We start from the raw sequence: 26,652 nt of genomic DNA on the forward strand, positions 1-26,652 counted from the left end.
CTTCTGGATCCAATGCACATTTTGCTGGTTATTCCTTTGTCCTTGATATAGTTATAAAGCATACTGTATTTGGATCTGTCTGCCTGTGCTATTTTGTGACCCCTCTTTTCCTTCCTAATTTTCTTTTTAAGCATCTCCCTCCATTTTTTATACTTTTGACAGGCCTCCCCATCTTTAGTTCTTTAGACTTGCTATATACTTCCTTATTTCTCCTTATCCAACCTCGATATCCAGCTCTCCTTGTATTTCTTACTCTTCAGCAGAAGTCCTGTTTAATAAGATGAATACCAAGTTTTGTTGTTGGAGAACCAGAAAGAGCCCAGCAAGAGATTGCTGAACTGGTCTCCTCCAGGAGTGAGAATTCTGGAAGAAATTTCATTATGTTACAAGATATATTATGCACACCACTATGTATATTGCTTTATTATACAAACACAAGTGTCCAGACACACCATGTTGCTCAATCTACACAGCGCATGCTCTTTACAATTGCCTTTCTAAACTCTCAGAATTCAAGCCTAACAACAGGATAACGACAAGCTTATTCACTATTCCTCTTCGCCTGCATTCAGGCAAAGACAATGAGAAATAGGAGGAAGGCCGTCTGTAAGAGAAGGGGAGAGGCCCTGATGGAGAAGACCTTTCCTCTTCTGGCAGAGGGGCCACATATAGTCAAAATGTCTCACAAACAGACATCCCAACTGCCAGGAAAGCTTACTAATTAAGCTTCATTGTACAGTGTACTAGGAGCTTGTCTCTATGCTATTGTTGGCGGGCTGGTGAGTACTACCTTATGTAGACTCTAGGAGATATCAGGAGCTTCATACATATGCCAATTTGAGGATTGTCAACTGCTTGCACAAATGTCTACTTTACAGATATTATTGTTACTGTCACTTGTGACTTATTTATATATTTACATACAAATATGCTACACTGTCTTCATATTATTGCAGCTTCAGTCCAGCTTTCCCAGATGACTGGACCTTGAACATGTTTGGGTTTTAGGTGTCAGTTATTTATTGATCTGAAGAAGTTATAACACACCAAGTTAATTTACTACTTACTTGCGTCTCCCCTTCGGTGTTGGTTCTACATCCACGTCTGGAATGAATTCAGCAACAGAAATTTCTCATCAATGTTCTGGTATGTCGTGTACTGCAATTACTTCATTACAGGCCCTCTCCAGTTTACAAACACCCAACTTATGTACAACCCGTACATTTGAACAAGCATTTGGGAGACTGGCGGGATGGATTTGCCAGCCACCGCAGGGCTACAGGCATCTGCTGGGGAACTTGGTTTGCAGCAGCATTTCCTACTGGTGTCAGTTTGGGTTACGAACAGTTCTCAGGAATGGAACCCTGCAGGAACCTGGAGAGGACCTGAATTGTAAACTCTTCAGATCTTTCTTTCAAATGCAGCACAAGTCTGCAGTACTAAACAATCTCATCAATGTTCCATTCCCCCATCCTGCACTGTTTGGTGGTCTTCGTACTCATGTTCTTGTGCTCAAACCAATTCCCTTTGTGTTTTCCTGATGAGTTGTTAGGAAGCAAGTCATGATTTTGTTTTCATTTCAATTGCTGTCCACTCTCTCCTCCAAGCTGGCTATAAAAAATCTCAAGCAAGTTTGAAGTTTGTGATGCACAAACAGCCCTGCTGGGGTGAATCCTGTGACAGAATGTGGCATTATATGAAACTTTAACAGGAAGTTAGCAAAATAGGGAATCATGGTTAGACTCAAACCAAAGTTTAAGTGTATACAGAACTTTGAGCTGCAGCATTAATGGCAGGATGGTATGTTTGATACCATTCCTCCAGATAAAGAATTTGAGTAAATATGATCTTGGATGAGCTCTATTTTCTGACACTGTACTTCATGCATACCATAAGTAATAAAAATCAATCTCAATATCACTATTCTATGTTCTACTGTTGTGCATGATCCCGAGGGTTAAAATTCAATCCATTTGGAATGAATGTTGAAAAGAATGAGCAAGTAGTAGTTGTAATTCTGACAAAAAAATGTGGACACTGAAACAGTTACATTGATCACCTTTATATTTAAAAGGGTGTTATCTCGACAGACTGGACATGTTTTGACCTGAACCTTCCAGGTCACTGTGAATACCTGAAAAGTATATAGAGCTTTTAGTAAAAGCCTTCATGTTTACATTGCCAGAATGTTCCACATGTAATTGATCTGAAATTCACCTTGTCAGGACATCGAGGATGACTATTCCTCATTTCTACTTCAGAGATGGTTACCTCTCCACGTTTGGACACTATTGTTTCAGAAATCTGTGTTCACTCAGCCATTTCCATACCTTAACCTGGAAAGTCATCACCCACCACTCGTGGAGATTGTGTCCTCACTGCCTATCATAGGATTTTCGCATGGTAGTGTGGATCAACCATCTGCATGTAAAGAAACCATATCTGTCCAATTGACCTTAGTTTTCCACCAATTCTTGCCTAGTAAAGTTGGTCACTCTAGTTATGCCTATCGGCAGTTCTAATTATTTGCCATTATAAATGTTGGATGTATTTTATTTGACCTGGTAGCTTTAAGAATGTCAAAAGTATATAGTTAAATTTCTTGTTGCAGATGCCTCTACCCATGTTAGGGCTAGATTAATGACCAATCACTATAAATATAGATGCTACCACATCTATATTTTGCTGCTTCCCACCATTTGCACCAGTAAAACAGATGCAAGTCTAATTCTGATTTATTGGCGGCCATTCAATTTCTGCACTGTTTCTGTGAATAAAACTATTGGCTTTCTGTGGGACTAGCAGATTAGTAAAAGTGGAATAGGACTTGAAATCAATCTCTTGCAACAGAATAAGCTTTCTCCTTAAGCTTTCTTAGGAGAATATTCAATGCATCAGCATTTTCAACATTATCCTTTATATATATTCCTTTATAGGCAAAGAAGCCAAAGTCACCTCAAGAGCAAATTATGGAACTGCAAGGTAAGATCACTCATAATGCTTCATTGTGCAATATATTGGGAGGAGGCCTATGAGCCGCTGTTTTAGATTTGATGAATACTGTATTAACTAGCCCAAAGGAGACATAACAACCTTCAGAATATGTTTAGTCTTCAATAAAGAGGTGTTAAAAACTGTGTGCTATGTTACATATACTATTACATCATAACATAACATGTACATGATTTTCATTCATATTTACATACAAATGCACCCCTCATTGTGATGACTACATCCCCTTTGATTTGATCTATAGTAGACACCTTCTGCACCCCCTGCCCCAAATCCCCAACTACTATCTGTCCTGCTGCATCACCACAAAAATGTTTTAGGTGCACTCTACAAGAGTAACTATTTTCTGCTTTGTCTCTGTAGGGTATCGGGAGAGTTTCCCCAGTTTCACTCTTCTCAGAACTCTATCACTCAGAGGTTGAGCAGCAGTCAAAGCACGAGGGAAGATCAGAGAGTGGGAAGAGGTTATCGGAGGGTGGGTTGGCAGTGGGTTGCAGTGGGGATAGGGAAATGATGATGTTGAGGGTACAGACCACCATGCATCTTTGTGCCTGGCAGCCTACGGCAAAACCTCAGCTGTTGGTTCTGTGAGGGATGAAAAGACTTATGTTAGAGGGACAGTGTCGAGAGCAGATACACCAGGTATTAGCATGCTGCAGCCTGGTAACAGGTGTGGGAAATCAGTGCAGGAGAATCCCCAGAGGTTGGGGTGGGTGGTGGTCCAAGCATCTGTTCTGTTGCAGAGGACTCAGACGAGCACCACAATTCAGATGCTTCCAGTGACAAGGCTGGTGCAACTGCGCAGCCAGACAGTTAGTGAATTTACCGGCCCGTCTCTTCCAATGCAGGAGGCAACAAGCAGCATGAAGGAAACCACCTCCAAACTCTCACAAGAGGTTGTGCGGACCCAGGAGACCATGACCTCCTCTCTGGTGGCCACCTTCATTTTTCTGTAGGACTTGGTGATAACATCATTGCACACTGACTACTGGCGCAGATGAGGTGGCAGCTGCTGCAGAGGTAATGGCCACAGTCTTTCTTGAAACTCTAAAGGAACAACTTAAGAGTCATAGAGTTATACAGCATGGAAACAGGCCCTTCAGCCCAACTTGTCCATGTTGACCAAGGTGTCTATCCAAGCTAGTCCCATTTGCCTGGATTTGGCCCATGTCCCTCTACTCCTTTCTATCCATGTACCTGCCCAAATGTCCTTTTACACATTTTAATTGTGCCCATCTCCACAGCTTCCTCTGGCAGCTCATTCCATATACCCACCACCCTGTCTAAAGTTGCCACTCAGATCCCTTTTAAATTTTTTTCCCCCTCGCATTTTAGATCTATGCCTTTTATTTTTAGACTCCTGTACCCTGAGAAAAAGACTGCGACCATCCACCTTATCTATGGCCCTCATGATTCTCTATAAGGGCACCCCTCAACCTTCTATGCTCCAGCAAAAAAGCCCCAGCCTATTCAGCCTCTTCTTATAACTCAAGCCCTCCAGTCCCAGTAACATCCTTGTGAATCTTTTCTGCACCTGTTACAGCTTAATGACATCCTTCCAATAGCTGGGCAACCAGAACTGCACACAATACTCCAAGTGTGGTCTCACCAACGACTTGTACAGTTGCAACATGAGGTCCCATCTCGTGTAGTTAATGTCCTGACTGATGAAGGCAAGCACAATATGCCATCAGGGAGCAGCCTGATGCCCTTAAACACCAGAAAGATGCCCTTTGTGAGTAGTATGCTTTCCACCTTTGAGAAGACTGTTGTTCTCAATAGATAAGGATGCTACCCAGATGCAGGTTTCTGTTTTCTAAGCGCAAAGGGATGTTATGCATCAGCAACTGCCCAATCTGCGTAAATTGCTTGCCTGCACGACCAGAGAGACGCCAAGACGAGAAACCTTCTCGTCTGAGGATTGTATATGGAAACTTGTCTTTCTGTAGGAGCAGAGATGCACCCCCTACCCCAGCCTAACTGCACACCTCTGCGCTGAAAACAGACAATGGCTCAGATTTCCTCTGACCTCTAGTACAATTTACCCCAATTTTGGTTTGTATACTGCTGAGGAAATAGATGCCATCCAATCCAATTTCAAGGCTACAATTTCCTCTGGTAAAGAAATCTGGAACAAGACTACATAATCTCAACATTGGACCATGGTGTGAAAGAACATCAAGTGGCAAAGAGAATTGAAAACCTGCAATGTTCGCCCCAGCTGTCGATAATGCTGAGCCAAGTATAATTTTCAGGCAGAGCAGAGATGGGTAAATAATGTTGTACTCCACCTCATACGTGTTCTCAGTCTGCTTGCAGGAGCCGAGGACTCAATGTTCTGCACTAGAAACCTTTAAATGTCAAAGGGAAAAAGTAATCATACAAACTAAAAAGAATATTCTTCCTCACACTAAAGTACAATTGTTTTGGACAGATTTAAAATCAATAACTAATAAGAACAACCAGATAACCATAGACTTGATGGGCTGAATGACCATCTGCTGTTCCCTACCAAATCTCTGAACCTCCATTAAACATCAAGTAACATTTGATTATCGCATTAAGATAGTTCCTGTATAAAATTGACTGTATGTCCAAAAACTGAAAATGTTAAATAATAAGTAAATCTGTTTCTCAGAATAATGCTAATCAATGCAAAACAAAGTATCAACTGTAATGTCCCAAACGACCAACTTCCAATAGTATGTTGTTACCTTACCATTCTTCTGCCATTCCATGAAATGTAAATATATCAACTTTGAAAAACAAGCAGAAATTCATTACTTCACATTTTTTTTCTTTACAATTACTGTATTTAGATCAATTAAACACTATTCATTTATATGTTTCTGCTGCTTTTCCCCATCCAAAGTCTGAAAGTTCTGTTTCCACAGCTGGCAACTTGCCAATGATGTGCCAGATGTTGAGGCACTAAAGTCATTCTCTAGATCACGTTTTTTCCACAAAAACTTTTCATTCTTCTTCCAAAGAGAGCCATCCCATTCTTTTTCCCTTCCCTTAGTTTTCAGAGGTGCACTTTCACATAACCTTTCTATCACTGAAAAATCTGTTAGTGTACTGACATACTCTTCATTACTTTTATTGAGAAAGTCCCAGAAATCTTTAGGTTTGCTTTTTCCTTTTGGCACATGCCCAGAAGCTTTCTTTGGCTGTGCAGTAAGGGTTTTCTTTCTGTCAAACAATGGATCCAGTATGGAGGTGTCACCAAGCAGCTCTGTGATTGAATCGGTTTTGAGTTGCGTTATTTCTTGGTTGTTATCTGACTTGCACTTTGGCCCTTTTGCTGGTGGTCTTATCTCTTCATGGTGTTGCTGAAGTTTCACAGCCCCTCTGGAGCTCGTTGCACTCCTGTCGAGTCTACTCTTTGAGAGAGCAGCAGTTGAAGGACTTGAACATCCCATACAGATTCTATCGCCAACACCTTCAGCAAAATCACTAGCAGATTTGTCAGCCATCACTTTATTATTTTTTTTATGAGGCTGTCCTGAGTTATAATCACGCTTTTGTGAACCAACTTCATCTTGCGTTTCAAAACACACAGCTGCTGTTTCCTTCAGGTTCTTTTTCCTTAAACTTTTTATTCTGCCAGCTGATACTCCACAGATACAAGAATTTATTGTTTTTTTAGCCCTTCTGTCAGAATGGTCTGTGGCTGCATAGCCCTTTGACCTCTGCACTGTGACATTATCCTCAAGTTCAGATTCTGGGGGCCCGGCTGGCAGGATGTCATTGAGCTCTGGATATGGAGTCAGGCGGGAGTTCCTCAGCATTTTTAGCTGGTGTTGAGAGGTGCTGCTCAGAGCAGGTTCAGCTAAACCTTCCACAGAAGCCATGCCAGAGGGTTGCTCTCTGTAACAGAGAGATAGGAGCTCTTTCTTAAAATTGAACACTATTAAATAAACAATTCAACATTTAAAGAAAAGCAGCAGAGTAGGAAGGATTTTTTTGTTAAATGGTGAGAAACTTTTGCCCTCTTCCCCTTCATCTCCCTCAGTCTCTCAACAAATTAGCTAAAGCTCTGAAGCACTAAGCTGATGCCAGATCAACAACACAAGTCTTTCCATTTGTGAATATTGACGATCTAAACAATCTAAAGACCAGTCAATTTCTATTTGAGTGCTGATTGAACGTTGCTGAGCATTTGACTGGTACCAACTAGAAAACAATCAAGTGCTTTGGGTTAGAGTATGGAAATGAAGAAATACATTGATCCTTGTACTTTTGGAAGTACTTGCTCACAGTACGTTTCCTCTAACTACGACGAGTTCAACATGTTGGCTGAAAGTTATTTCAATGCCTTGCTAACCTGACATGCTAGGCTCACTTTGTGCTATTTATCCTAACAAGTCAGAAGTACACAAATGCATTTTTGTTGGAGACATGGTTGGGGGTTAGGAAGAGAGGGAGAGGGAGGGATGGGATGGAGGAGGAAAGTTACACTGTATGCATTATTGAGATTGTGATATTTTTCAATGTCTACATTTGCTCCATCCTTTCATCTGCTGCATAAATACATGGACCTAAACCATCATATTCTTCCCAAACATAAATTAATAAAATACATTTACTCCTTGAAAATAATGAGGTATTTTTCAGAGTCCCCCAAATGGCAGCCAACTCACTCAGTTTAACCTCCACTTCAAAGCAGCTTCTAAATGTCTGTTTATTTAGGTCACAACACACGTACAGTGAGAACACACTAGATGGCAAAAGCTCAGGATTAACAAATACAAAGCCATTCAAACGTCAACGTGGTCAGTAATCCCAGCTGGACTGAATGGGTGAGCCTAAGGTCTGTAAATTCTCCTGCTGATTTAAATGAAAAACCTTCAACATTGTGAGGCAGAACATGTTTCTGGGCACATATATGTTTATCTAACCAGGATGAAGCAGAAAGCCTTATTGCCAATTAACACACATTAATAACAAAACATCGAATCATTACTAGCACTTCCAACTCTCTTGATCTTAGGCTTCCTCCGACCTTCTCATTATCAGTCAGACATGAGATCCAGTGCTTTTTATTCAGTTAGCAATGTGCATGGAGTGTAAAATTTCCTCCAGTGCAAGATATTCAATACTTTTCTAATGTATTCCCTTACTCTGGCAATGTAATTACAGCAATAAAACAGTACGTTTCCTGTCACTACTTCCAGTTTAACATGTTGGCATTATTTTCAGATCCATCGCTAATCCTATTTGCAAGCTCCTTCTTTGATGGTGGGCAAAAAAAAAGTGTTCGTTGGGAATGCTTATACAGCTGCACCACCAGGTCTTGAGCAGAGACTGCCTGTATCTGCAACCCAGCCTTCAGAACCTGTGTGGGCTGTGTGCATTATTCAGCACAACACCAATGAACAGCTGAACACAAACAAAAAACTGACCATAACACATATGCCGCCTTTAGGCTCACACATGATTACAAATAAAGGCTCAATTGTCATTTACCACATAATCAATTCATGCCTTGCCTTCACATTCATCATTGCTCAATTATTGTATGATGGTGATGCCTGTCAAAACAAGGCTTCTTGAATCGGTGATCTAGAGAGTGAGACGATGAAAAAGGGAGCCTGAAATCCTGTACAAATTTCCTTACAAAGACCAGATTCACAGAGGACGTGACACGACAATGTAATCAGAAATGACAGGAAACACAATGGTTTAGAGAAGTACTGGCCCGCCACTCAAAATGAAGCTCAGTCTGCATTCCTAGCCTGGCTCTGCAGCTGTCACTGCCTTTGACAGGTCCTGCACTCTGACATCTTTACAACTATGAAATGCTTTAACAACCTGAATGGAAACAAAATGGTCAGTGGAAGAATAGGCTAAGTATTTCCTGTACATGTATTCTGCTGCTGTCCCACCGTTTGGCAAATACATTAGGTCAGCATGCCAATCAAGAATGGTCTGGACTAAAAAGATCACATTACTAGTGTTCAATTTCTTCTTGGACTCTTGCAAGTACAAAAGCAGCACCTATAGTGTCATCGTTAGGTAAAAGTATCATATGACCAAGCAAAGAGATAATGAGTTCAGCTGCCTTAACAGAGAGTAAGCAGGGCCTTTTTGACCTTTGACTTCAGTCTTCTAGTTCACTCACCTACAGACCCCTTTGGGTGCATCCCTAATCAAGGTGCTGGTGCCAGCTGCTCGTTGGTCCTTCCTGTATGTCTGTGGAGAAGGATACACAAGTGACAGGTGTGTTAACTTCTGACCTTCATTTGTTTGGTGTTGATGAAAGCATTTTTGAGGGGAATCAAGTACATGACTAGCTTCATGAAGCACTTAGAACAAGAGGTTAAATACTTTTATGGATGTAGTCATAAAGGTTCCATGGGATTCAGTCTGCTGCTAACTCCAGATAAAGAAGTAGCTGATCCAAACAAAAAATGTCACCCCATATTGTTTAGAATTCTTAAGTCAAGTAAGATACCTCAATGCAAAATCTGAAATAAGATGCTTTCTAATTGATTTTCCTTTATGTGCTACAAGTCAATCACTGTTGCATTAGATTGGACTTCACACACTTAAAAATACCTTCAAACAATTAAAAATATTTTAAGTGTGTAGGAGTTTTATGTTTTAAAGTAATTATTAAATATAATTGTTATATCATTTCTCATAGTTTTTTTAAAAAAAGTGATTCTTGAAGCATTTAAAATCTTCAAGGATTTGACAATTGTACTTTACTCTGTACAGTTTTACTCTACAGTTATTGTTTTTACCAGTACTACATCAATGCACTCTGTACTAACTCAATGTAACTGCACTGTGTAATGAATTGACCTGTACGATTGGTTTGTAAGACAAGCTTTTCACTGTACCTCAGTACAAGTGACAATAATAAACCAATACCAATTGATTGAATCTGGGGGTGTAGCACAGATAGTGGTCATGGCTTTTTTTCAGCTGCTTCATGGCAGGACTTACCTGGTCTGCACATGACACACAAGGTCCTGCTACTATACAGGGCCTTGCCATTTTGAATCAGGACTGCTTTGGGCAGCAAGTCCACACTGACAAGTCTAAACTTACCACATAGCCCTGAGGTAAGTGTGGGAGGCTTGCTAGCACCATCAAGTTCTGATTCTATATGTCTAAGGTTATAGACATAAACTTTCAAAATGTGCAAGTTGAGGAACACTAGATTAATCCAGTTTTGGCCAATCTAACACTCTTGGTACAGGGATTTTTTTTGATGGATGAGAGACTACAGTTATATGGATAGATTGGAAAAGCTGGAATTGTTCCCCTCAAAGAAATGTGATAGGGATATCTAAAAACATGAAGGATTCAGGAAGTAAAAAAGATCTGATTTGACAGCTATTGGGTTGCCAGCCAGAAGGCACAGCTTTAGGATAATATCAGGGCAACATTAGGATTTGGAATGTACCGCTTGGTAGAGTAGTTAGTAATAGATTCAATAGTAAACCATTACCTACAAAAGAAAATGGAATAAATAAGTTAGAGCTGAAATTACAGAGGTATTAAGTAAAGAATGAGGAATATTGAAACCAGCTGAATTACTCCAAAAGTGCTACTGCAGATTCGAAGGACGAAATAGCCTTCTTCCATCATTCTATGATCAGAGTTCTCCTATTACCTCCCATCCTTTATTAGAATTCAGTTACTGACCTGAGCCCAATGGAAACTGATGAAATATGTTGGGTTTGGGTCAGGTACCAAAGAGTAATAAGTTTTTAAGTTCAAGAGCTTAAAAAAAAATTCTACATTGTTCAGTAATAACAATAGGGAACATATGTCAACACATTAAAATCTGCAGGGAGTGAGCTGATTGGTAACTCCTTTAAGATGGGATTGATGGTGAGCTATCACTGCAGCTGAACCATGAATCCAGGCCCAAAGGTGGAGCCTGAACCCAGCAGCAAAACTCATTATATCTGAGCCCCCAAATCCAGAGCTAATGGGTGGGTCATAGACTGATCACAAAATGGTGATAAAAAATACAGCCTGCTGCCTAGAGGGATGAAGGTTAACATGCCCAAGTAACTCCTGCCCCCTCTTTGCCTGAATGCACCATATATACACGGCGGGCATTAGCACAATCTCCTCAGTCCATCACCCCAACTTCCACCCTTCTCGAGCCTGGCTACATGACCCAAACCTGACAGGATGCAATTACAGTGGCATGCAAAAGTTTGGGCACCCCTGGTCAAAATTTCTGTTACTGTGAATAGCTAAGAAATTAAAGATGACCTGATTTCCAAAAGGCATAAAGTTAAAGATGACACATTTCTTTAATATTTTAAGCAAGATCACTTTTTTTATTTCCATCTTTTACAGTTTCAAAGTAACAAAAAAGGAAAAGGGCCTGAAGCAAAAGTTTGGGCACCCTGCATGGTCAGTACTTAGGAACACCCCCTTTGGCAAGTATCACAGCTTGCAAGCACTTTCTGTAGCCAGCTAAGAGTCTTTCAATTCTTGTTTGGGGGATTTTCACCCATTCTTCCTTGCAAAAGGATTCTAGTTCTGTGAGATTCTTGGGCCCTCTTGCAAGCACTGCTCTTTTGAGGTCTATCCACAGATTTCTGATGATGTTTAGGTCGGGTGACTGTGAGGGCCATGGCAAAACCTTCATCTTGTGCCTCTTGAGGTAGTCTATTGTGGATTTTGAGGTGCGTTTAGGATCGTTATCCTGTTGTAGAAGCCATCCTCTTTTCACCTTCAGCTTTTGTTTTACGGACGGTGTGATGTTTGCTTCCAGAATTTGCTGGTATTTAATTGAATTCATTCTTCCCTCTACCAGTGAAATGTTCCCCGTGCCACTGGCTGCAACACAAGCCCAAAGCATGATCGATCCACCCACATGCTTAACAGTTGGAGAGGTGTTCTTTTCATGAAATTCTGCACCCTTTTTTCTCCAAACTTTCCTGTGTCCTCACCACAAAATTCAGCATCAGAAGTTTGCAAAGGAACATCTAAACAAGCCTGATGCATTTTGGAAACAAGTCCTGTGGACTGATTAAGTTAAAATAGAACTTCTTGCCTGCAATGAGCAAAGGTATGTTTGGACAAAAAAGGGTGCAGAAAGTGTTTACAAGCTGTGATACTTGCCAAAGGGGGTGTTACTAAGTACTGATCATGCAGGGTGCCCAAACTTTTGCTTCGGGCTTTTTTCCTTTTTTGTTATTTTGAAACTGTAAAAGATGGAAATCAAAAAGTAATCTTGCTTAAAATATTAAAGAAATGTGTCATCTTTAATTTTATGCCTTTTGGAAATCAGGTCATCTTTAATTTCTTAGCTATTCACAGTAACAGAAATGTTGACCAGGGGTGCCCAAACTTTTGCATACCACTGTATATGTTTTGAATTTGGTTATCAAAACTGGTTACGTTCTGAGGCTCAGATCAGATTTGGATTGGCCATGGTCAGATCAGATTTTACTTTTATATCCTGCACTCTGAACAGATCCCTTGCTCTAAGGTTATGTACTTTCATTAAAATAAACTTTTTTCTATATAAAAAACATAATATTACTACAATAATTGTGGATAAAAGTGTCCTTTCACCTCTTAATCACTTAAAAGGATTGCCTGAGCAGGAAATGCACATTTCAAGGGACAAAACAAACTTCTTAAAATTTAGCCAGATTATCTCAGAAACATTACTAATTCCCTGCAGAATTTTGTACGGAAAATTCTATAGACTCTCATTCTGAGAATCAAATAACTTTATTAATACAATACTACAAATTTGTGATTAACATGTTGATTGACATAAAAAGATTTGCCCAAGATAGTGCAAGAACTGAAGGCAGCAGTTTTAAAGGTCAAGGGCACACAGTAATAAACCAGACCAATAAATACTATACTGGAAACTTGAAGCACTAATCACTTATATGTGTTACACATCAGAAATATGCGATAGGTCGAAAATGTGTATTTATATAAAGTGTACTTCTGAAGGTTTCAGTTTTATTTCTTGACAAGATGTTGGTATTTTATTTACATTTTCAATTCCTGTTACGGGAGATCTCAAGATGATTCCCTTCAGTGCAAGGCTTACCTGACCTGTATGGCAGGCGATGTTTGCAGGAATCTGGGAATTCTGTTTTAGTTCAAACACATCACGAATTGCGGTATGGGTCATTTGGTTCTCAGCCTTGCTAGATCCAACCACACGTTGGTTTGAATGAATGAAAGCCACTTCTTGTACATCGCCTATTAATTGAAGTATTAAATATCAGTTATCAACAATCCCTGCTGCTTTAAAAAAAATTTGCCAGTGTCCTTCAGCAAATCATGTGATTTATCTTGTTTCATAGAGAACTAACTCTTCTGGTTTGCCCCTTTTCTTGTTTTCAACCAATTGGGTGAAATTCAAATTATTACTGATAAAAGGCTTAAAATGTACCAAAGTGCTCCATAGTTGATGAAACCATGCTTGAGTGGAAGAACTTCTAGCAGCAAGGTATCTCTTGATTATCCAGACCACAAGTCTGAACCTAAAACCTACCCTCCTTGATAAACGCAGAGTACTTACACTTTTGGTTTATTTATCAATATCTACTGTTTATTTTGCAAGGATAAGGATTGTATAAAATTTCTCTCATTGGAAGCATTATTTTAAAAAGTCTTTGCCAGAGTGACCTTATTCTGATTTAGAGCTGACCTGACCCTATACCAGCTGTAATTAAATACACTGAACAATTCTAATTAATGCATAACTTTAAGCTTTTCATAGTGCACACACACCACAACTGGAGCACCCTTACAATTATAGGGACAGTTCTGGGTCTATTCTTGCTGCTTCAAAGGCAGCATATGCCTGAAGTGGACAGCCCAAGAACACTGAAGGATCAGACCGTGATCGAACCTTATCTACATATTTGGAGTCAGAGTTGGCAATCTTCATTGTCTGGATGTCTCCAGGAGTTGAAGATTAACCTCTAAACAATTCTGCAAGCAACCCCGTAAAAATGGCTACGTGACTGGACAGGATGATTTGAGGCAGACAGTGGCCATGTGATATATTGTCCAGGAAGATATCCAAACAGAATTGGCAACCCTATTCAGGTGAGCTGCTGGTGCCCTTTTCTACATTTATCACCAGGATTGTGAAGAGTACTTGATTGGGAGCACCCCTGCCGTTCTTTGCTCCACAGTGCTTTCCTTTATAAAAATCTAATGTGAAATAAAACCTTAAGATTTGATTGATTGTCTACAGAGGTTGCAAAAGAATCCTGAACTGGCCAGACTTGAAGTACATTTGTGTGCCAGCAAACATAATGTATGTGCCAAGGGTTCCTTAGCCTCCTAATTTGGAGCTCTTAAGAAGAGGGCCTCACAAATGTAGCAGCAGGAGCAATGCCTGTGCTAGTTAAACATGATATTGTTAGACTTCATTTATAACATAAAATCAGGCAAAGTCTAGCCCTGAAAAAATACTGTTTTTCTAACTTCAGGAGTTGAAAATATTAGTCTGCTTCTATTCTGAGTCACTTTGGTCCTTCACAGTTGATTCCCTCCAAGTTTAGTGCCAGTGCAAAGTAGCTTCAGTGTCATCCTAACATAGTTCTTGTGAAATGCCAGTGTACGATTCATCTGTAATGTACTCTCATCCCTCACAGACATAAAATCTTCGCAATAGACAGACAACACACATCCTGACCACTTCACTCTTTAAATGAAAGATCTGTAGTTACCCAACAGTTTGTCCACTGATGCCAACTGCTCCCTGTCACTGTTCCTGTGCCTGGGTACAGTTTCATCTTTGGCAATTCCACTCGGCCTGTTGTGAGATCCAAACTGAACTTTCTTGCATTCTTGTTTCCTATTACTTCTATTCATCTCATTGTCTGCATTTAATCGGGTCTGCTTGGTGGGAATGTCATCTTCAGAGGATGAAAATTCCTCAATGTTGTATCGTGCTGTCCTTTTTTTAACAATAGCTCTAGAATTACTGTTAACGCTTCTTCTGCCTACTTCAGCTCTGTGATCTGATGGATTGGACATTATGTCTGATGACTCTGTAGATATTTCAACATCATCTGACTCATCACTGATGCTGTCTTTCTCTTTCAACTGTGTTTTCAGTTTGGCAACATAGCTCAAGGGTTTCCCCTTTGTTATCTTGGGAGAATCGTCAACAATGCATGGTTTCGCACTAATGCAATCTGAATTTTTAAGGGATAATAAAGACTTTTTATTACTGGAAATATTTTCATTGTTTGAATCCTCTGAATCTGTAGACAGGAAGCTGAGATTAGATTTCTTCTCGACTAGCGTTTTTTTCTTTTGTCCCAACACTCGTGAAGTACTGATCACATCATTCTCTTCTCTGCTGTTAGTGGCTCCCACGTCAGTTGCTGGTTCAGCCTTTCCTTCAGATTCAGTGGAAGAGCAGCAGTTCTGCCTTGCCTGCTTAGTATGCCCACAATCCCCTTTTATTGGTTGAGCATCCGATTGGATATCTAGAGCCAGGTAACCAGGCATGTCCTTTCCCTGTGCCACAGCAGCACCCAAGCTTGTGCTTATTTCTGTGCTCTGCTTCTCTAACATTTCACCATCAGAACTACAGTCACTTTCACTGGATTCCTCACCACTGCTTGCTTTTCTGTCAAAGAATCTGGAAAACCCACATTGGACTAAAGTGAGCTGTCCACCAGTATCCAGACGGTGACTGATTTCTACTGAATCTATTTTACTGTTCTTCATTTTTGCCACACTTGAAGGCTCCGTTTCGCTGTCACTACTGAAGTCAAAAAATTGTTCCGACTTTCTCAAGGCTGCCCTATTTCCTTTATTAGGTTGCATCAACAAGTCCAGGTTCTCTTCTCCCATTATATTTCCGGTGTCTGTGGTCTAAACATTAAAGAGAGTATCAAACATTTAAAGGTGTACCAAACAATACATACAAATAAAAACAGAACATTTGAGAAAATCTCAGCAAATCAGACAGTATCTCTGGAAAGAGAAACAGAGTTAATTGTCAAATATTAATGGAAAGGCAGCTCAGAAATGCATGGATGGCATAACACTATTACAGCACCAGCGACTCGAGTTCAATTCCGGCCGCTGTCTGTAAGGAGTTTGTATGTTCACTGTGTCTGCATGGGTTTCCTCCGGGTGCTTTGGTTTCCTCCCACATTCCAAAGACGTATGGGTCAGGAAGTTGTGGGCACGCTATGTTGGCACCGGAAGCATGGCAACACTTGCAGGCTGCCCCCAGAACACTCTACGCAAAAAGATGTATTTCACTGTGTGTCTCGCTGTACATGTGACTAATAAGGAAATCTTATAAAAAAAATTTAGTAAGTTGGATTCTCTGATTTTGACACGATTGGGTCTTTTTTCCTTTTATGGCTTTCATGTCTCCAAACTGTGGGGTTAACATATCATACATTCACACAATGAGATTCCATCCACTATTTGAAAGGCCAGAGTATAAGTGGAACTTGGAGGACGAGGAGGGTCTTGCAGAGGACTCGGACTGTCTTGCAGAGGCAGGATACCTCCTTGATTTAGTGGTTCTGCAGTCAATAGTAGGATTTAGTTTTTTTAGGAGGCAGCTGAAGAGGTGCGCAAGGGCAGAGCACCTCAATGTTGGATGCTTTTAAGGCAGCCATTTAATAAAAACGTTGTGAAAAAATAAGAGTCTTTTGTAAAGCATAATTATGGTGGTTATTAAAATTTTCAGCTTTCCTACATGTTGTGGTATGAACTCTCTTTCATCCACCTTACTCCACCACACAACTCATCATACCCACTCAACTTTTACTGCCAGCTGTATCTCAGTTGATAGCTTTCTTGTCCCTGGGTTAAAGGGTGATGGATTCACATCCTGCTCCAAGCAAGCAGCTACAAAAATATTGAACTTTTTCTCCACAGCAGGTCTAATGAACTGCCGCTCTTTTAAACGTGCCCCCATTTTTTAGTTGAGATGTTAATCCCAAGGATTCATCTGCTCCCTCACAAAGAAATAATGGATTTCTCACTACTTGTTCAAAGAGCCCTAAGTCAATAGATATCTCTAAGCAAACTTCACTAAAACTGCTTTACACATTGCAGTTTGTGGGAGCTTGCTCTGCATAAATTGGCTGTCACATTTCCTACATTTCAACATGTCCATACTTAAAAGTACTTCATTTTCTGCAAACTACTTGGGACATCCTGCCAATTTTTCCTTCCAGCAGAGGGTTCAGGACAGGTAAGCTACATAGGTACATCTTTCCCAAATAGGGATGAATGGAACTTGGACCTCATTGATACCTGATGACAGAATTACAAACATCTCTGACACCAACAAGCTCACTTTATTTAATTAATGACTGCCATTTGTGAAGAATAATTATGGTGGTTATCAAATTTTTCACCTTCCCATGATAAAATCCTTTCATTTGACTTTGAAGATCTTGAAGCATAGAGTATATGTCACCGAACATTTCAGAAGACCTCCTTCCTTCTAAAGATACATCTCGCACAGACATACAGCCCCATGTACCAGTGGAGATAGAGAATCTGGGCTGTCTAGACAGAGTTATTTGGGTTTTCACTTAGTGATTCACATGTCACAATTGAGCATAAGCAGATACTAGACAGCTGTGGCATTGTCCAGTGCAGATAATCCAATTCTCTCAAAGCTCTGCTGAGCTGGACACAACAATTATTCCAAAGGTTCAGCATCTAACGAGCACAATGTGAGAGATAGGAGCAAATTTGCAAGGTATTGACCTATATGTTTCACTCACTCTCTGCAATAACAGAAAGGATGGAATCATCCAACAAGATCAGTAGGGGATTGGGTTATCAGGCAATTGTGAGAGTGCCTACAACAGGGAGAGCATTTGCTTCTAGGAAGCTTCCAACATTCCTATACAGGGCAGTACCAAAGCTGTGTAAACTTTGAATGCCAATTTTTTTGCTGCTTTAAACAGCCTGTCAGATATTTTACACATTCCAATTCCACTATAATCTTTGGTTCTGTACCAGAACATTAGGAGTAAGGTGGTGATGACCTTCTTAAAGGATGATAGCTAAGGGGCACATCGTAGTGCAAACTCAAATCAAAGCACTGTATTCCCCACTCATTGTCTCCTTCACCCAACTCCTCTTAGCCATTACATGACATGCCACCTCTCTCCCGATGACCAAGACTACCCCTGCTCAAAGCAGGTAAGGCAGCCTTTGGCAGTGGTCTTGGGACCTGGATATCCAGAGAATGCAGGGCACCCAGCTGAACAGCCTGCTTCAACTACTACTAAAGCAAAAAGGATGTCCCCATGTGGAAACAGCAGCACATGGCAGGAGTCTGATTAAACGCTAGTTTAAGTTTCTTGCTTATATACATCTCTACAAAAAAAGACTTATTGGCACTACTTCCATATCGATCCACTGCAGAACCCATTCAGTGGATGAAAAGTGGATGGATCTGTGGTTGGATGAGTGCTTTAGTAATGGATGGGTTTGGGGTGATGGCTTTCATTACTTCTTGCAGTTAAAATTACTAATTGAATCTTTGTGCTATGAAGGCACAACTGACAGTGATGCATGCACTGGACTGGCAAAAGGATGGCTGTATCTCCTCTTTCAATTTTCTCCTCAGGGGTGCCTAGATTATTTTCTTCTTTCTTGTACAACATTATGCATAAGCAGCACACTAACATGCATCTGGAGGTCCTCAATGGGCACATGTTCAACATTTCAAAGGCATACTCAGTGACTTCTGACATACAAGTAGCTTTCCCTGCAGTGGTCCTGTGCCTTGTGGTGAGATTCCTCATAACTTTCATGAGCCAAATTGGAAAGGGGTTTCCTAAGAGCCAGACTACAAGTGTGTTTCCTGGAACAAAAAGGTTTGGAATGTTGGATTGCTGTGATATAAAAGCATCATGACTGCCCAGGAAATTTGGCATGTACCTGCATGTGGTAGTCAACCAGTTGAACACGAAAGCCCCTTGTGGTTGATAAAAACTCCTGGCAGTTGTAGTGGAGTTTGGATTGCCACTTATATGCAATTAAGGCACTACATACATGTGGGAAGCCAGTCAGAGGAAAAGCAAACTACCCACTCATTCCAGCTATTGTAGTCACAGAGGAAACTGACATAAGTGGTTAGCCTGGCAAACAATCCAACTGTGTGTACATTGTGGGTACCTGACTGAGTGGCCCTTGAGATATCAATGGCAGTACAATGGTAGGAGACAGAAGCAAAGGAATTGAGGACAGCGATGACTTTGCCAGAGGTAAGCAACAGGGGGCTACCATGTTCAGCAGTTGATTTTTAAAGATAATATTACATATACTTTTGACCAATAACATCAATGTCAGTCGCCCCTCTCGCAATGCTTCCTATGACTGGTTACTCTTACTCTTCTACATGGTGTTCTCCATCCCTTTCCGGTGCACCCGCTTTTTAGAAGTGCTTGATTCCCTCACCTGATATACTCCCATGGCACTGCCAGCCCTGATGGCATCCGTTTAAAAGCATAAAAGCTTCAGATAGCTCTAAAGCTATAATTCACCAGTATTTCAGGTGAATGATTAGAACCGAAAGGAGTTGGAAATACAAGCCAGCAGAGAACCAGAAGTAAAAAAAAGATAAGATGAAGAGCAATAGCAATAGCAATTAAATGGCAGAAACAAAGCTGGTGCAAGGTAAACGGGGGTTGTAATGGTTAAGTAAGACCATAAAACATAGAAGCAGAATTAGGCCATTCGGCCCATCGAGTCTGCTCACCATTCGATCATGGCTGATTTATTTTTCCCTCTCAACCCCATTCTCCTGCCTTCTCCCTGTATCCTTTGACGTCCTCACTAATCAAGAACCTATCAACCTCTGCTTTAAATACACTCAATGGCTTGGCCTCCACAGCCATCAGTGGCAATGAATTCCAGAGATTCACCACCCTCTGGCTTAAGAAATTCCTCCTCATCTCTGTTCTAAAGAGTAATCCTTCTATTGAGGCTGTGCCCTCTGGTCCTAGACTCTCCCACTACTGGAAACATTCTCTCCACGTCCACTCTATCCAGGCCTTTCAGTATTCGGTAGGTTTCAATGAGATCCCCCTTCATCCTTCTAAACTCCAGCAAGTACAGGCCCAGAGCCATCAAACGCTCCTCCTGCATTAACCTTTTCATCCCTGGATCATTCTTGTAAACCTCCCCTGGACCCTCTCCAATGCCAGCACATCCTTCCTTAGATATGGGGCCCAAAACTGCTCACAATATTTCAAATGTGGTCTAACACATTATAAAGCCTCAACATTACATCCTTGCTTTTATATTCTAGTCCTCTCAAACTGAATGCTAACATTGCATTTGCCTTCCTTATTACCAACTCAACCTGCAAGTTAACCTTTAGGGAATCCTGCACTAGGACTCCCAAGTCCCTTTGCACTTCCGATTTCTGAATTTGCTCCCCGTTTAGAAAACATTCTATGCCTTTATTCCTTCTAGCAAAGTGCATGACTAGACACTTCCCTACACTGTATTCCATCTTCCACTTCTTTGCCCATTCTCCCAAACTATCCAAGTCCTTCTGCAGACTCCCTACTTCCTCAACACTACCTGACCCTCCACCTATCTTTGTATCATCCGCAAACTTGGCCACAAAGCCATCAATTTCATCATTCAGATCATTAACATAAAATGTGAGAAGTAGCGGATCCAACACTGACACCTGCAGAACACCACTAGTCACTGGCAGCCAACCAGAAAAGGCCCCCTTTATTCCCACTCTTGGCCTTCTGCCAGTCAGCCAATCTTCTATCCATGCTAGAACCTTTCCTGTAACACCATGGGTTCCTATCTTGTTTAGCAGCCTCATGTGCGGCACCTTGTCAAAGGCCTTCTGGAAATCCAAGTAAACAACATCCACTCTCTTTTGTCTATCCTGCCTGTTACTTCCTCAAAGGATTCCAATAGATTTGTCAGGCAAGATCTCCCCTTAAGGAAACCATGCTGACTTTGGCCTATTTTACCATGAGCTTCCAAGTACCCCAAAACCTCATCCTTAGTAATGGAGTCTAACATCTTACCTACCACTGAAGTCAGGCTAACTGGCCAATAATTTCCTGTCTTTTGCCTCCCTCCCATCTTAAAGAGTGGAGTGACATTTGCAATTTTCCAGTCCTCTGGAACCATTCCTGAATCTTTCACTCCTGAAAGATCATGACTAATGCCTCCACAATCTCTTCAGCTACCTTTTTCAGAACCCTGGGGTATTGTCCATCTGGTCCAGGTGACTTATCTTCCTTCAGACCTTTCAGTTTCCCAAGCACCTTCTCCTTAGTAATAGTGACTACACTTACTTCTGCTCCTTGACTTTTCCGAATTTCTGGCACGTTGCTGGTGTCTTCCACAGTGAAGAGTGAAGAAAAATACTTAATCAGTTCGTCTGCCATTTCTTTGTTCCCCATTACCACCTCTCCAGCATCATTTTCTAGCGGTCTGACGTCCACTCTTGCCTCTCTTTTACTCTTTATATATCTGAAAAAACTTTTGGTATCCTCTTTTATGTTATTGGCTAGCTTATCTTCATATTTCATCTTTTCTCCCCTTATTGCTTTTTTAGTTGCCTTCTGTTGGTTTTTAAAAGCATCCCAATCCTCTAGCTTCCCATAAATTTTTGCAATATTGTATGCCCTCTCTTTTGCTTTTATGCTGTCTTGGACTTCTCTCGTCAGCCACGGTTGCCCCATCCTCCCTCTAGAATGCTTCTTCTTTGGGATGAACTAATGCTGTGTCTTCTGAATTACTCCCAGAAACTCCTGCCGTTGCTGCTGTACCTTCATCCCTGCTAGGGTCCTCTTCCAAACAACTTTGGCCAGCTCCTCTCTCATGCCTCTGTAGTTACCTTCACTCAACTGTAATACCGATACATCCGATTTTAGCTTCTCCCTCTCAAACTGCAGGGTGAATTCTATCATATTATGATCACTACCTCCTAAGGGTTCCTTTACCTTAAGCTTTCTAATCAAATCTAGTTCATTGCACAACACCAAATCCAGAATTGCCTTTTCCCTAGTGGGCTCGATCACAAGCTGCTCTAAAAAGCCACCTCGTAGACATTCTACAAATTCCTTCTCTTGGGATTTAATACCAACCTGATTTTCCTAATCTATCTGCATATTGAAATCCCCCATGACAACCGTAACATTGCCCTCCTTACATGCCTTTTCTATCACCTGTATGCAACTCCCATCAGGGTCTTATTAAATAGTAATATAAGGAACTATTTACCATCACCTGATATCTGGGGGGGAAAAAAAAGGAAGCAATGGATGCAATTCAAATTTGCTGAGTCTAAAGGGGGTACAGAGTGCCAAATAAAATGACAAATTCCTTAAATTTATGGTGAGCATCACTAGAACAATGTTGAAGGCAAAAGACAAGGGGTGGGAGTGATTTAGAGAATTAAAATGCCAAATAAGTAGGAGCTCAGGATCATGGTCACGGAAATATAGAAACAGTTTAGATTGATTTATGGTTGTTTAAACAAAAAGGTGAAAGTCTTCATGCGTTACTTGTATGAATGCAGATAGAATGAAATTAACTTCCACTAAAGCAGTATAGCAGTTAGAATAACAAAATAATGTGGAACTCAATTTCAAACTTCATTTTGTTAAAGAACTTCATGTGGCTTGCTGATATAATTCAGCTCATGGTATGAATGAGAGAGAAGAGTGGTGGACAAACACAAGTAAAACAATAATTTTAATTTCAAGGAATAGCATTTTAGGTCCTATGGACCAAATCTCCCTCTCCGCTTCTTCCTCCACATCCCCATCCCTCCTCCACATCCCCATCCCTCCTCGATTTCTCCCATCTTCTCTATTTGCTCTAACTGTTTGACTGAGCATTGTCAAAACACAGCTACGCGTAGCCAGATAAAACTGAGAGTGTTTCAAACAGACATTACGAGTAAAAGAGAAAGAAAGGTGTAGACTTGTAGTGATGCAGCATCTTTCACAACCTTGGGCCATCCCAAAATAATTTACAATTGATGAAGTGATTTTGAAATGTAAATACTTGTAGGAAATGTGGCACTCCACTTGAGTGGTGAATTCTCACAAATAGCAAAGAGATTAAGGCCAGGTAATCTGTTTTATTGATTTACCCAAGGGATAAATATAGACCAGGACATTAATGATTAATTCCCTGATTGTTTTTGAAATAGTGCCACAAGACCAATTACATCCACCCGAGCGAGTGGATCTCAGTTTAATGTCACACCTCAAAGAAGACACCTCTGACAGTGCAGCTAAACTTTAGCATTCCACTGAATGTCAGCCTCAATGTTTATACTCATGTTTTGGGAACTTAAAACCTTTTAGATTTAGAAGAGAGAGTGCCAACAACTGAGCCATCAGACACAGGAGGCTATGCTCACATCTCCAACTAGCAGGTGGACTGCTAATTTTTAAAGGGACCTGCTGTTTCAAAGTTGTGATACAGGCAACATTCACACTGATGGTGCACATAATACAGGTTATTATAATGGTGAGTAAGAGTTTTATCTCATTAGCATGAATTCATCCTGAGGTGTTATTCAACACAGGGGAAACTATAAAATTCCAGAGGTGTATGAGGCTTACTTCCATCAATGTGTATTTTTTTTTGGAAATGTGGCACAACTTATTCCCATTATTGCTGATGTTTGAACAGGCAATTAGGTGTAGACTTCAAATATCAATGTATTTAAATTTTAATCTGGAAAGAACTTATGATTGGGCTGAAGAATTAAAAATAATTGTCAGGATCTCAACCACTTGTAGAAAGGGAAGTTCTGTTCGATGGAAGGAAGAATGGCTTGAGCAGGTACTAAATGTAGAGCTGAATAATCAAACGAGCTTTTCATGTTCCTACCTCATGTTCCTACCCCATGTTCTCAAAAGCAGTTTCTTTCCAGTTGGAATGTACAAAAGGCTATGGAAACAACAGTTCAAAGTTTCCCATGATATTTGTTATTCACATGAGCATAAAGTTTGGAGTCATCTACTCATCCGTGACCAGTACTAATGACAAACTCAACTGATCAACTGAAAACAGACATGTTGAGATTATATAGACGTCCCTGGATTATGCAAATACATCAGAGTGCACTGCACACAGCAGCAATCATCTTGTGAAAAGCAAGTTGTAAACGGTTACGTAATCAAAATCTATCTTGATTTCCAGATGAGCCACCCCCCCAGAGCTTGAGCAGCACTAACCTATGGGAAAGTGAACTATTAACCCAGGCACGGCATTGGGAAGTATCAGAGGGTTGGGAAGTCACTGGGGGTCATTGATGTTCAGTGGTTTTCAGGTGAAGTATTGCGTGCCTACATGCGATGACAAAAAACTCACTGTTTCCTGTCTTTCCACTGGAGGTTCTTCTCTCAACTGTGTAGTGGCTGTCATCACTCCTGCTTCCACTTGGCCCTCCCTCTGCAAAGAAACACACAAAATCTCATGGTTTAGTCATATTAAAAACAGAAGAGATGTAATGTAATGAACAAGCAAGTTCTAAGAGTTTCTGAAAAGCTCTTAAAAAAAGTCTAAACCAGAAGCCACAGAAAAGTAAACCTATTCCACTTGATTGAGTTTACAATTGCCCTCTAAACATTTTATTTTCCTGCATGCAATGAACTGTGACAACCCAGCAGGTAATTTCAGGAAGTGATTCGTTGGTATTTATAATGAGTGGTTGCTGCCCCCATTTTATCCTTGGAGAAGGACCTCAATTGGTATAAAAACTGAGCAGTATTTTAAAGAGGAATACGAAAGAACATACATTTAAATAATACTTTGCACAGTGTAAACTGCTTCACAGCCCATTAACTATTGTTATTGTGTAGTATATAAAATGTGGCACCTAATCTGCACACAACTAACAAGATCAAGAAACAGCCATGTGATAAATGACCAGACAATGGGGTTAAAATTTAGCTCTGGTCACTGGCACGATAAATGCACAATGTTGCATATTGGACTGCGCTTCCAGACTTCCATTCCATTGACCCAATTAAATTCTGGATGGAGAGTGAAATGTGCTGCTGGTGCCCCAATGTATGTTTAACACTAGCAACCAAAAATGAATAAGGCAAAAACAGAAAACGCTGGAAATACTCAGCAGGTCAGGCCTCATCTGTGGGAAGAGAAACAAGAGTCAATATTTCAGGTTGGAGACCTTTCTTCAGAACTGCAAAGGAGACAAAAGAAACTTGTTAAGCTGCAGGGAGGGTGTCTCTGACAGGATAAAACCAGGGTGACCATGGGGATAAGCTGTACTACACAAGGTTTGAGGAACACCAAGCTTCCTGTTTGCCATAAGTTCTTATCCCACACTGACCTATTGGTCTATGACATCCTGCACCGTCACAGTGAGGCCCAACGCAAGCTTGAGGAACAGCACCCCATTGTCCATCTGGGCGCATTCCAACCTTCTGGACTCAATATTGAATTCTACATTAGGTACCTTGATTTCTCAGTCTGTATCAGTGATCCATCTGTAATATTAGCTCAGCTTTTTTTTTTCTTTTTATTCCCTCTGGGAGTGGAGCACATACCCAATGTTGACCTGCTGGGCTTGTCCTCCTGCTCTGCATTTCAGAAAGGGGGCAGAGGAGTTTTCAAGGGAGGCAGAGGGGGAGAGAAGGGGGAAGGAGAGAGAAAGAGAACCAGGGGCAGGTGTGTGTGAGTGAGAGCGAGGGTGAGAGAAAAGTGACTGGAAGAAGAAAGCCATTAAAAATATTTCTGACCAAAATCTGCTTCTAACCATATTCCGCAGGCTTGATGCTGCACTCTCACCTGAATGATGTCCCGAGTCAAGCAGGATCCCCCTATTCGAAGGCTGAAAAGATTCTGGACTCCAAATATTTCCCCAGGATGTTCCTTTGATCCTTGCACTGCATTAAAATAACGCCTTGCATTTTCACTTCCAACAGCAGCACAGTGCAGTTGCTATTGTAATTGAGAAAATAAATATTTCAGAAACTTCAGATTCAATACAGCTTCAGTGTTTTGTAGTTTTCAGAAAGCTGATACATGGCTCTAATTTGAGACAATCATTAATTCCTAAGGGTATCTAATTTGCCAAACTTACTCAAGCAGCTGTTATCATTGTGGGTAAATGTGGGTCTTGCTGAATGCTTTGAGTATTTAGAAGTCTACATTCTAGTGCACCAAAATGGGTGAACTACGCTGACAATGCATTGAACATTAACAACCACTGTTTGTGTGGCCCTACTGCAGATTTCAGCAGCATTTGAAGTCCACAGCTTTGAGAGTAATAGAGCAAACACTGCACATTTTCATTTTTGCCCCGAGTTGTTCAGGGGAAAATTGGGGTTGGGAAGGTAGGTTGTTGAGTGAGAGCAATTGTAAACTCACTTGTAGTCTGAGGAAGAGATCATGGGGAATACATGCTTGAGACAATCTAAGCATGAGAATGCGGGATTATTAGGAAGGAAGGATTAGGGTCATGTGGTCAAATGGGAAGAGTCTGGAAGAACAGAGCCTGGAGGTCAGGAGTAGTGATCAGGTGTAAGGAGGGAGCGGTGGGTTGGGGGGGGGGGGGGGGGGGGCGGAGTGTGGAAACAAAGGATGAATATTAAGCAGGGGACATTGCCTTACAGTGTACCCAATTCAGGATTATGTTGCTAGAGCATG

The 26,652-nt window shown here is 40.9% G+C and overlaps 1 protein-coding gene across 5 annotated transcripts in view; it reads right to left on the reverse strand.

The window, feature by feature from the left end:
* The window catches only part of ercc6l2 (excision repair cross-complementation group 6-like 2), a 97,438-nt gene that overhangs the window by 16,444 nt on the left and 54,342 nt on the right, over positions 1–26,652 (reverse strand). For 3 of the 5 annotated variants that reach the window (XM_052019171.1, XM_052019173.1, XM_052019174.1), the window contains 6 exons: positions 25,792–25,944; positions 24,349–24,429; positions 14,703–15,861; positions 13,064–13,218; positions 9,137–9,207; positions 2,103–6,882 (listed from right to left, as the gene is read on the reverse strand). In XM_052019171.1, the coding sequence (XP_051875131.1) occupies positions 5,844–6,882; positions 9,137–9,207; positions 13,064–13,218; positions 14,703–15,861; positions 24,349–24,429; positions 25,792–25,944 (2,658 nt within the window). In that variant the 3' untranslated portion in view covers positions 2,103–5,843. Of the gene's footprint in view, positions 1–2,102; positions 6,883–9,136; positions 9,208–13,063; positions 13,219–14,702; positions 15,862–24,348; positions 24,430–25,791; positions 25,945–26,652 lie in introns of those variants that run through there. The other 2 variants (XM_052019175.1, XM_052019176.1) reach the window with 2 other exon arrangements.

Source organism: Pristis pectinata, chromosome 7 (assembly GCF_009764475.1).
Source record: "Pristis pectinata isolate sPriPec2 chromosome 7, sPriPec2.1.pri, whole genome shotgun sequence".
NCBI classification, from domain to species: Eukaryota; Metazoa; Chordata; class Chondrichthyes; order Rhinopristiformes; family Pristidae; genus Pristis; species Pristis pectinata.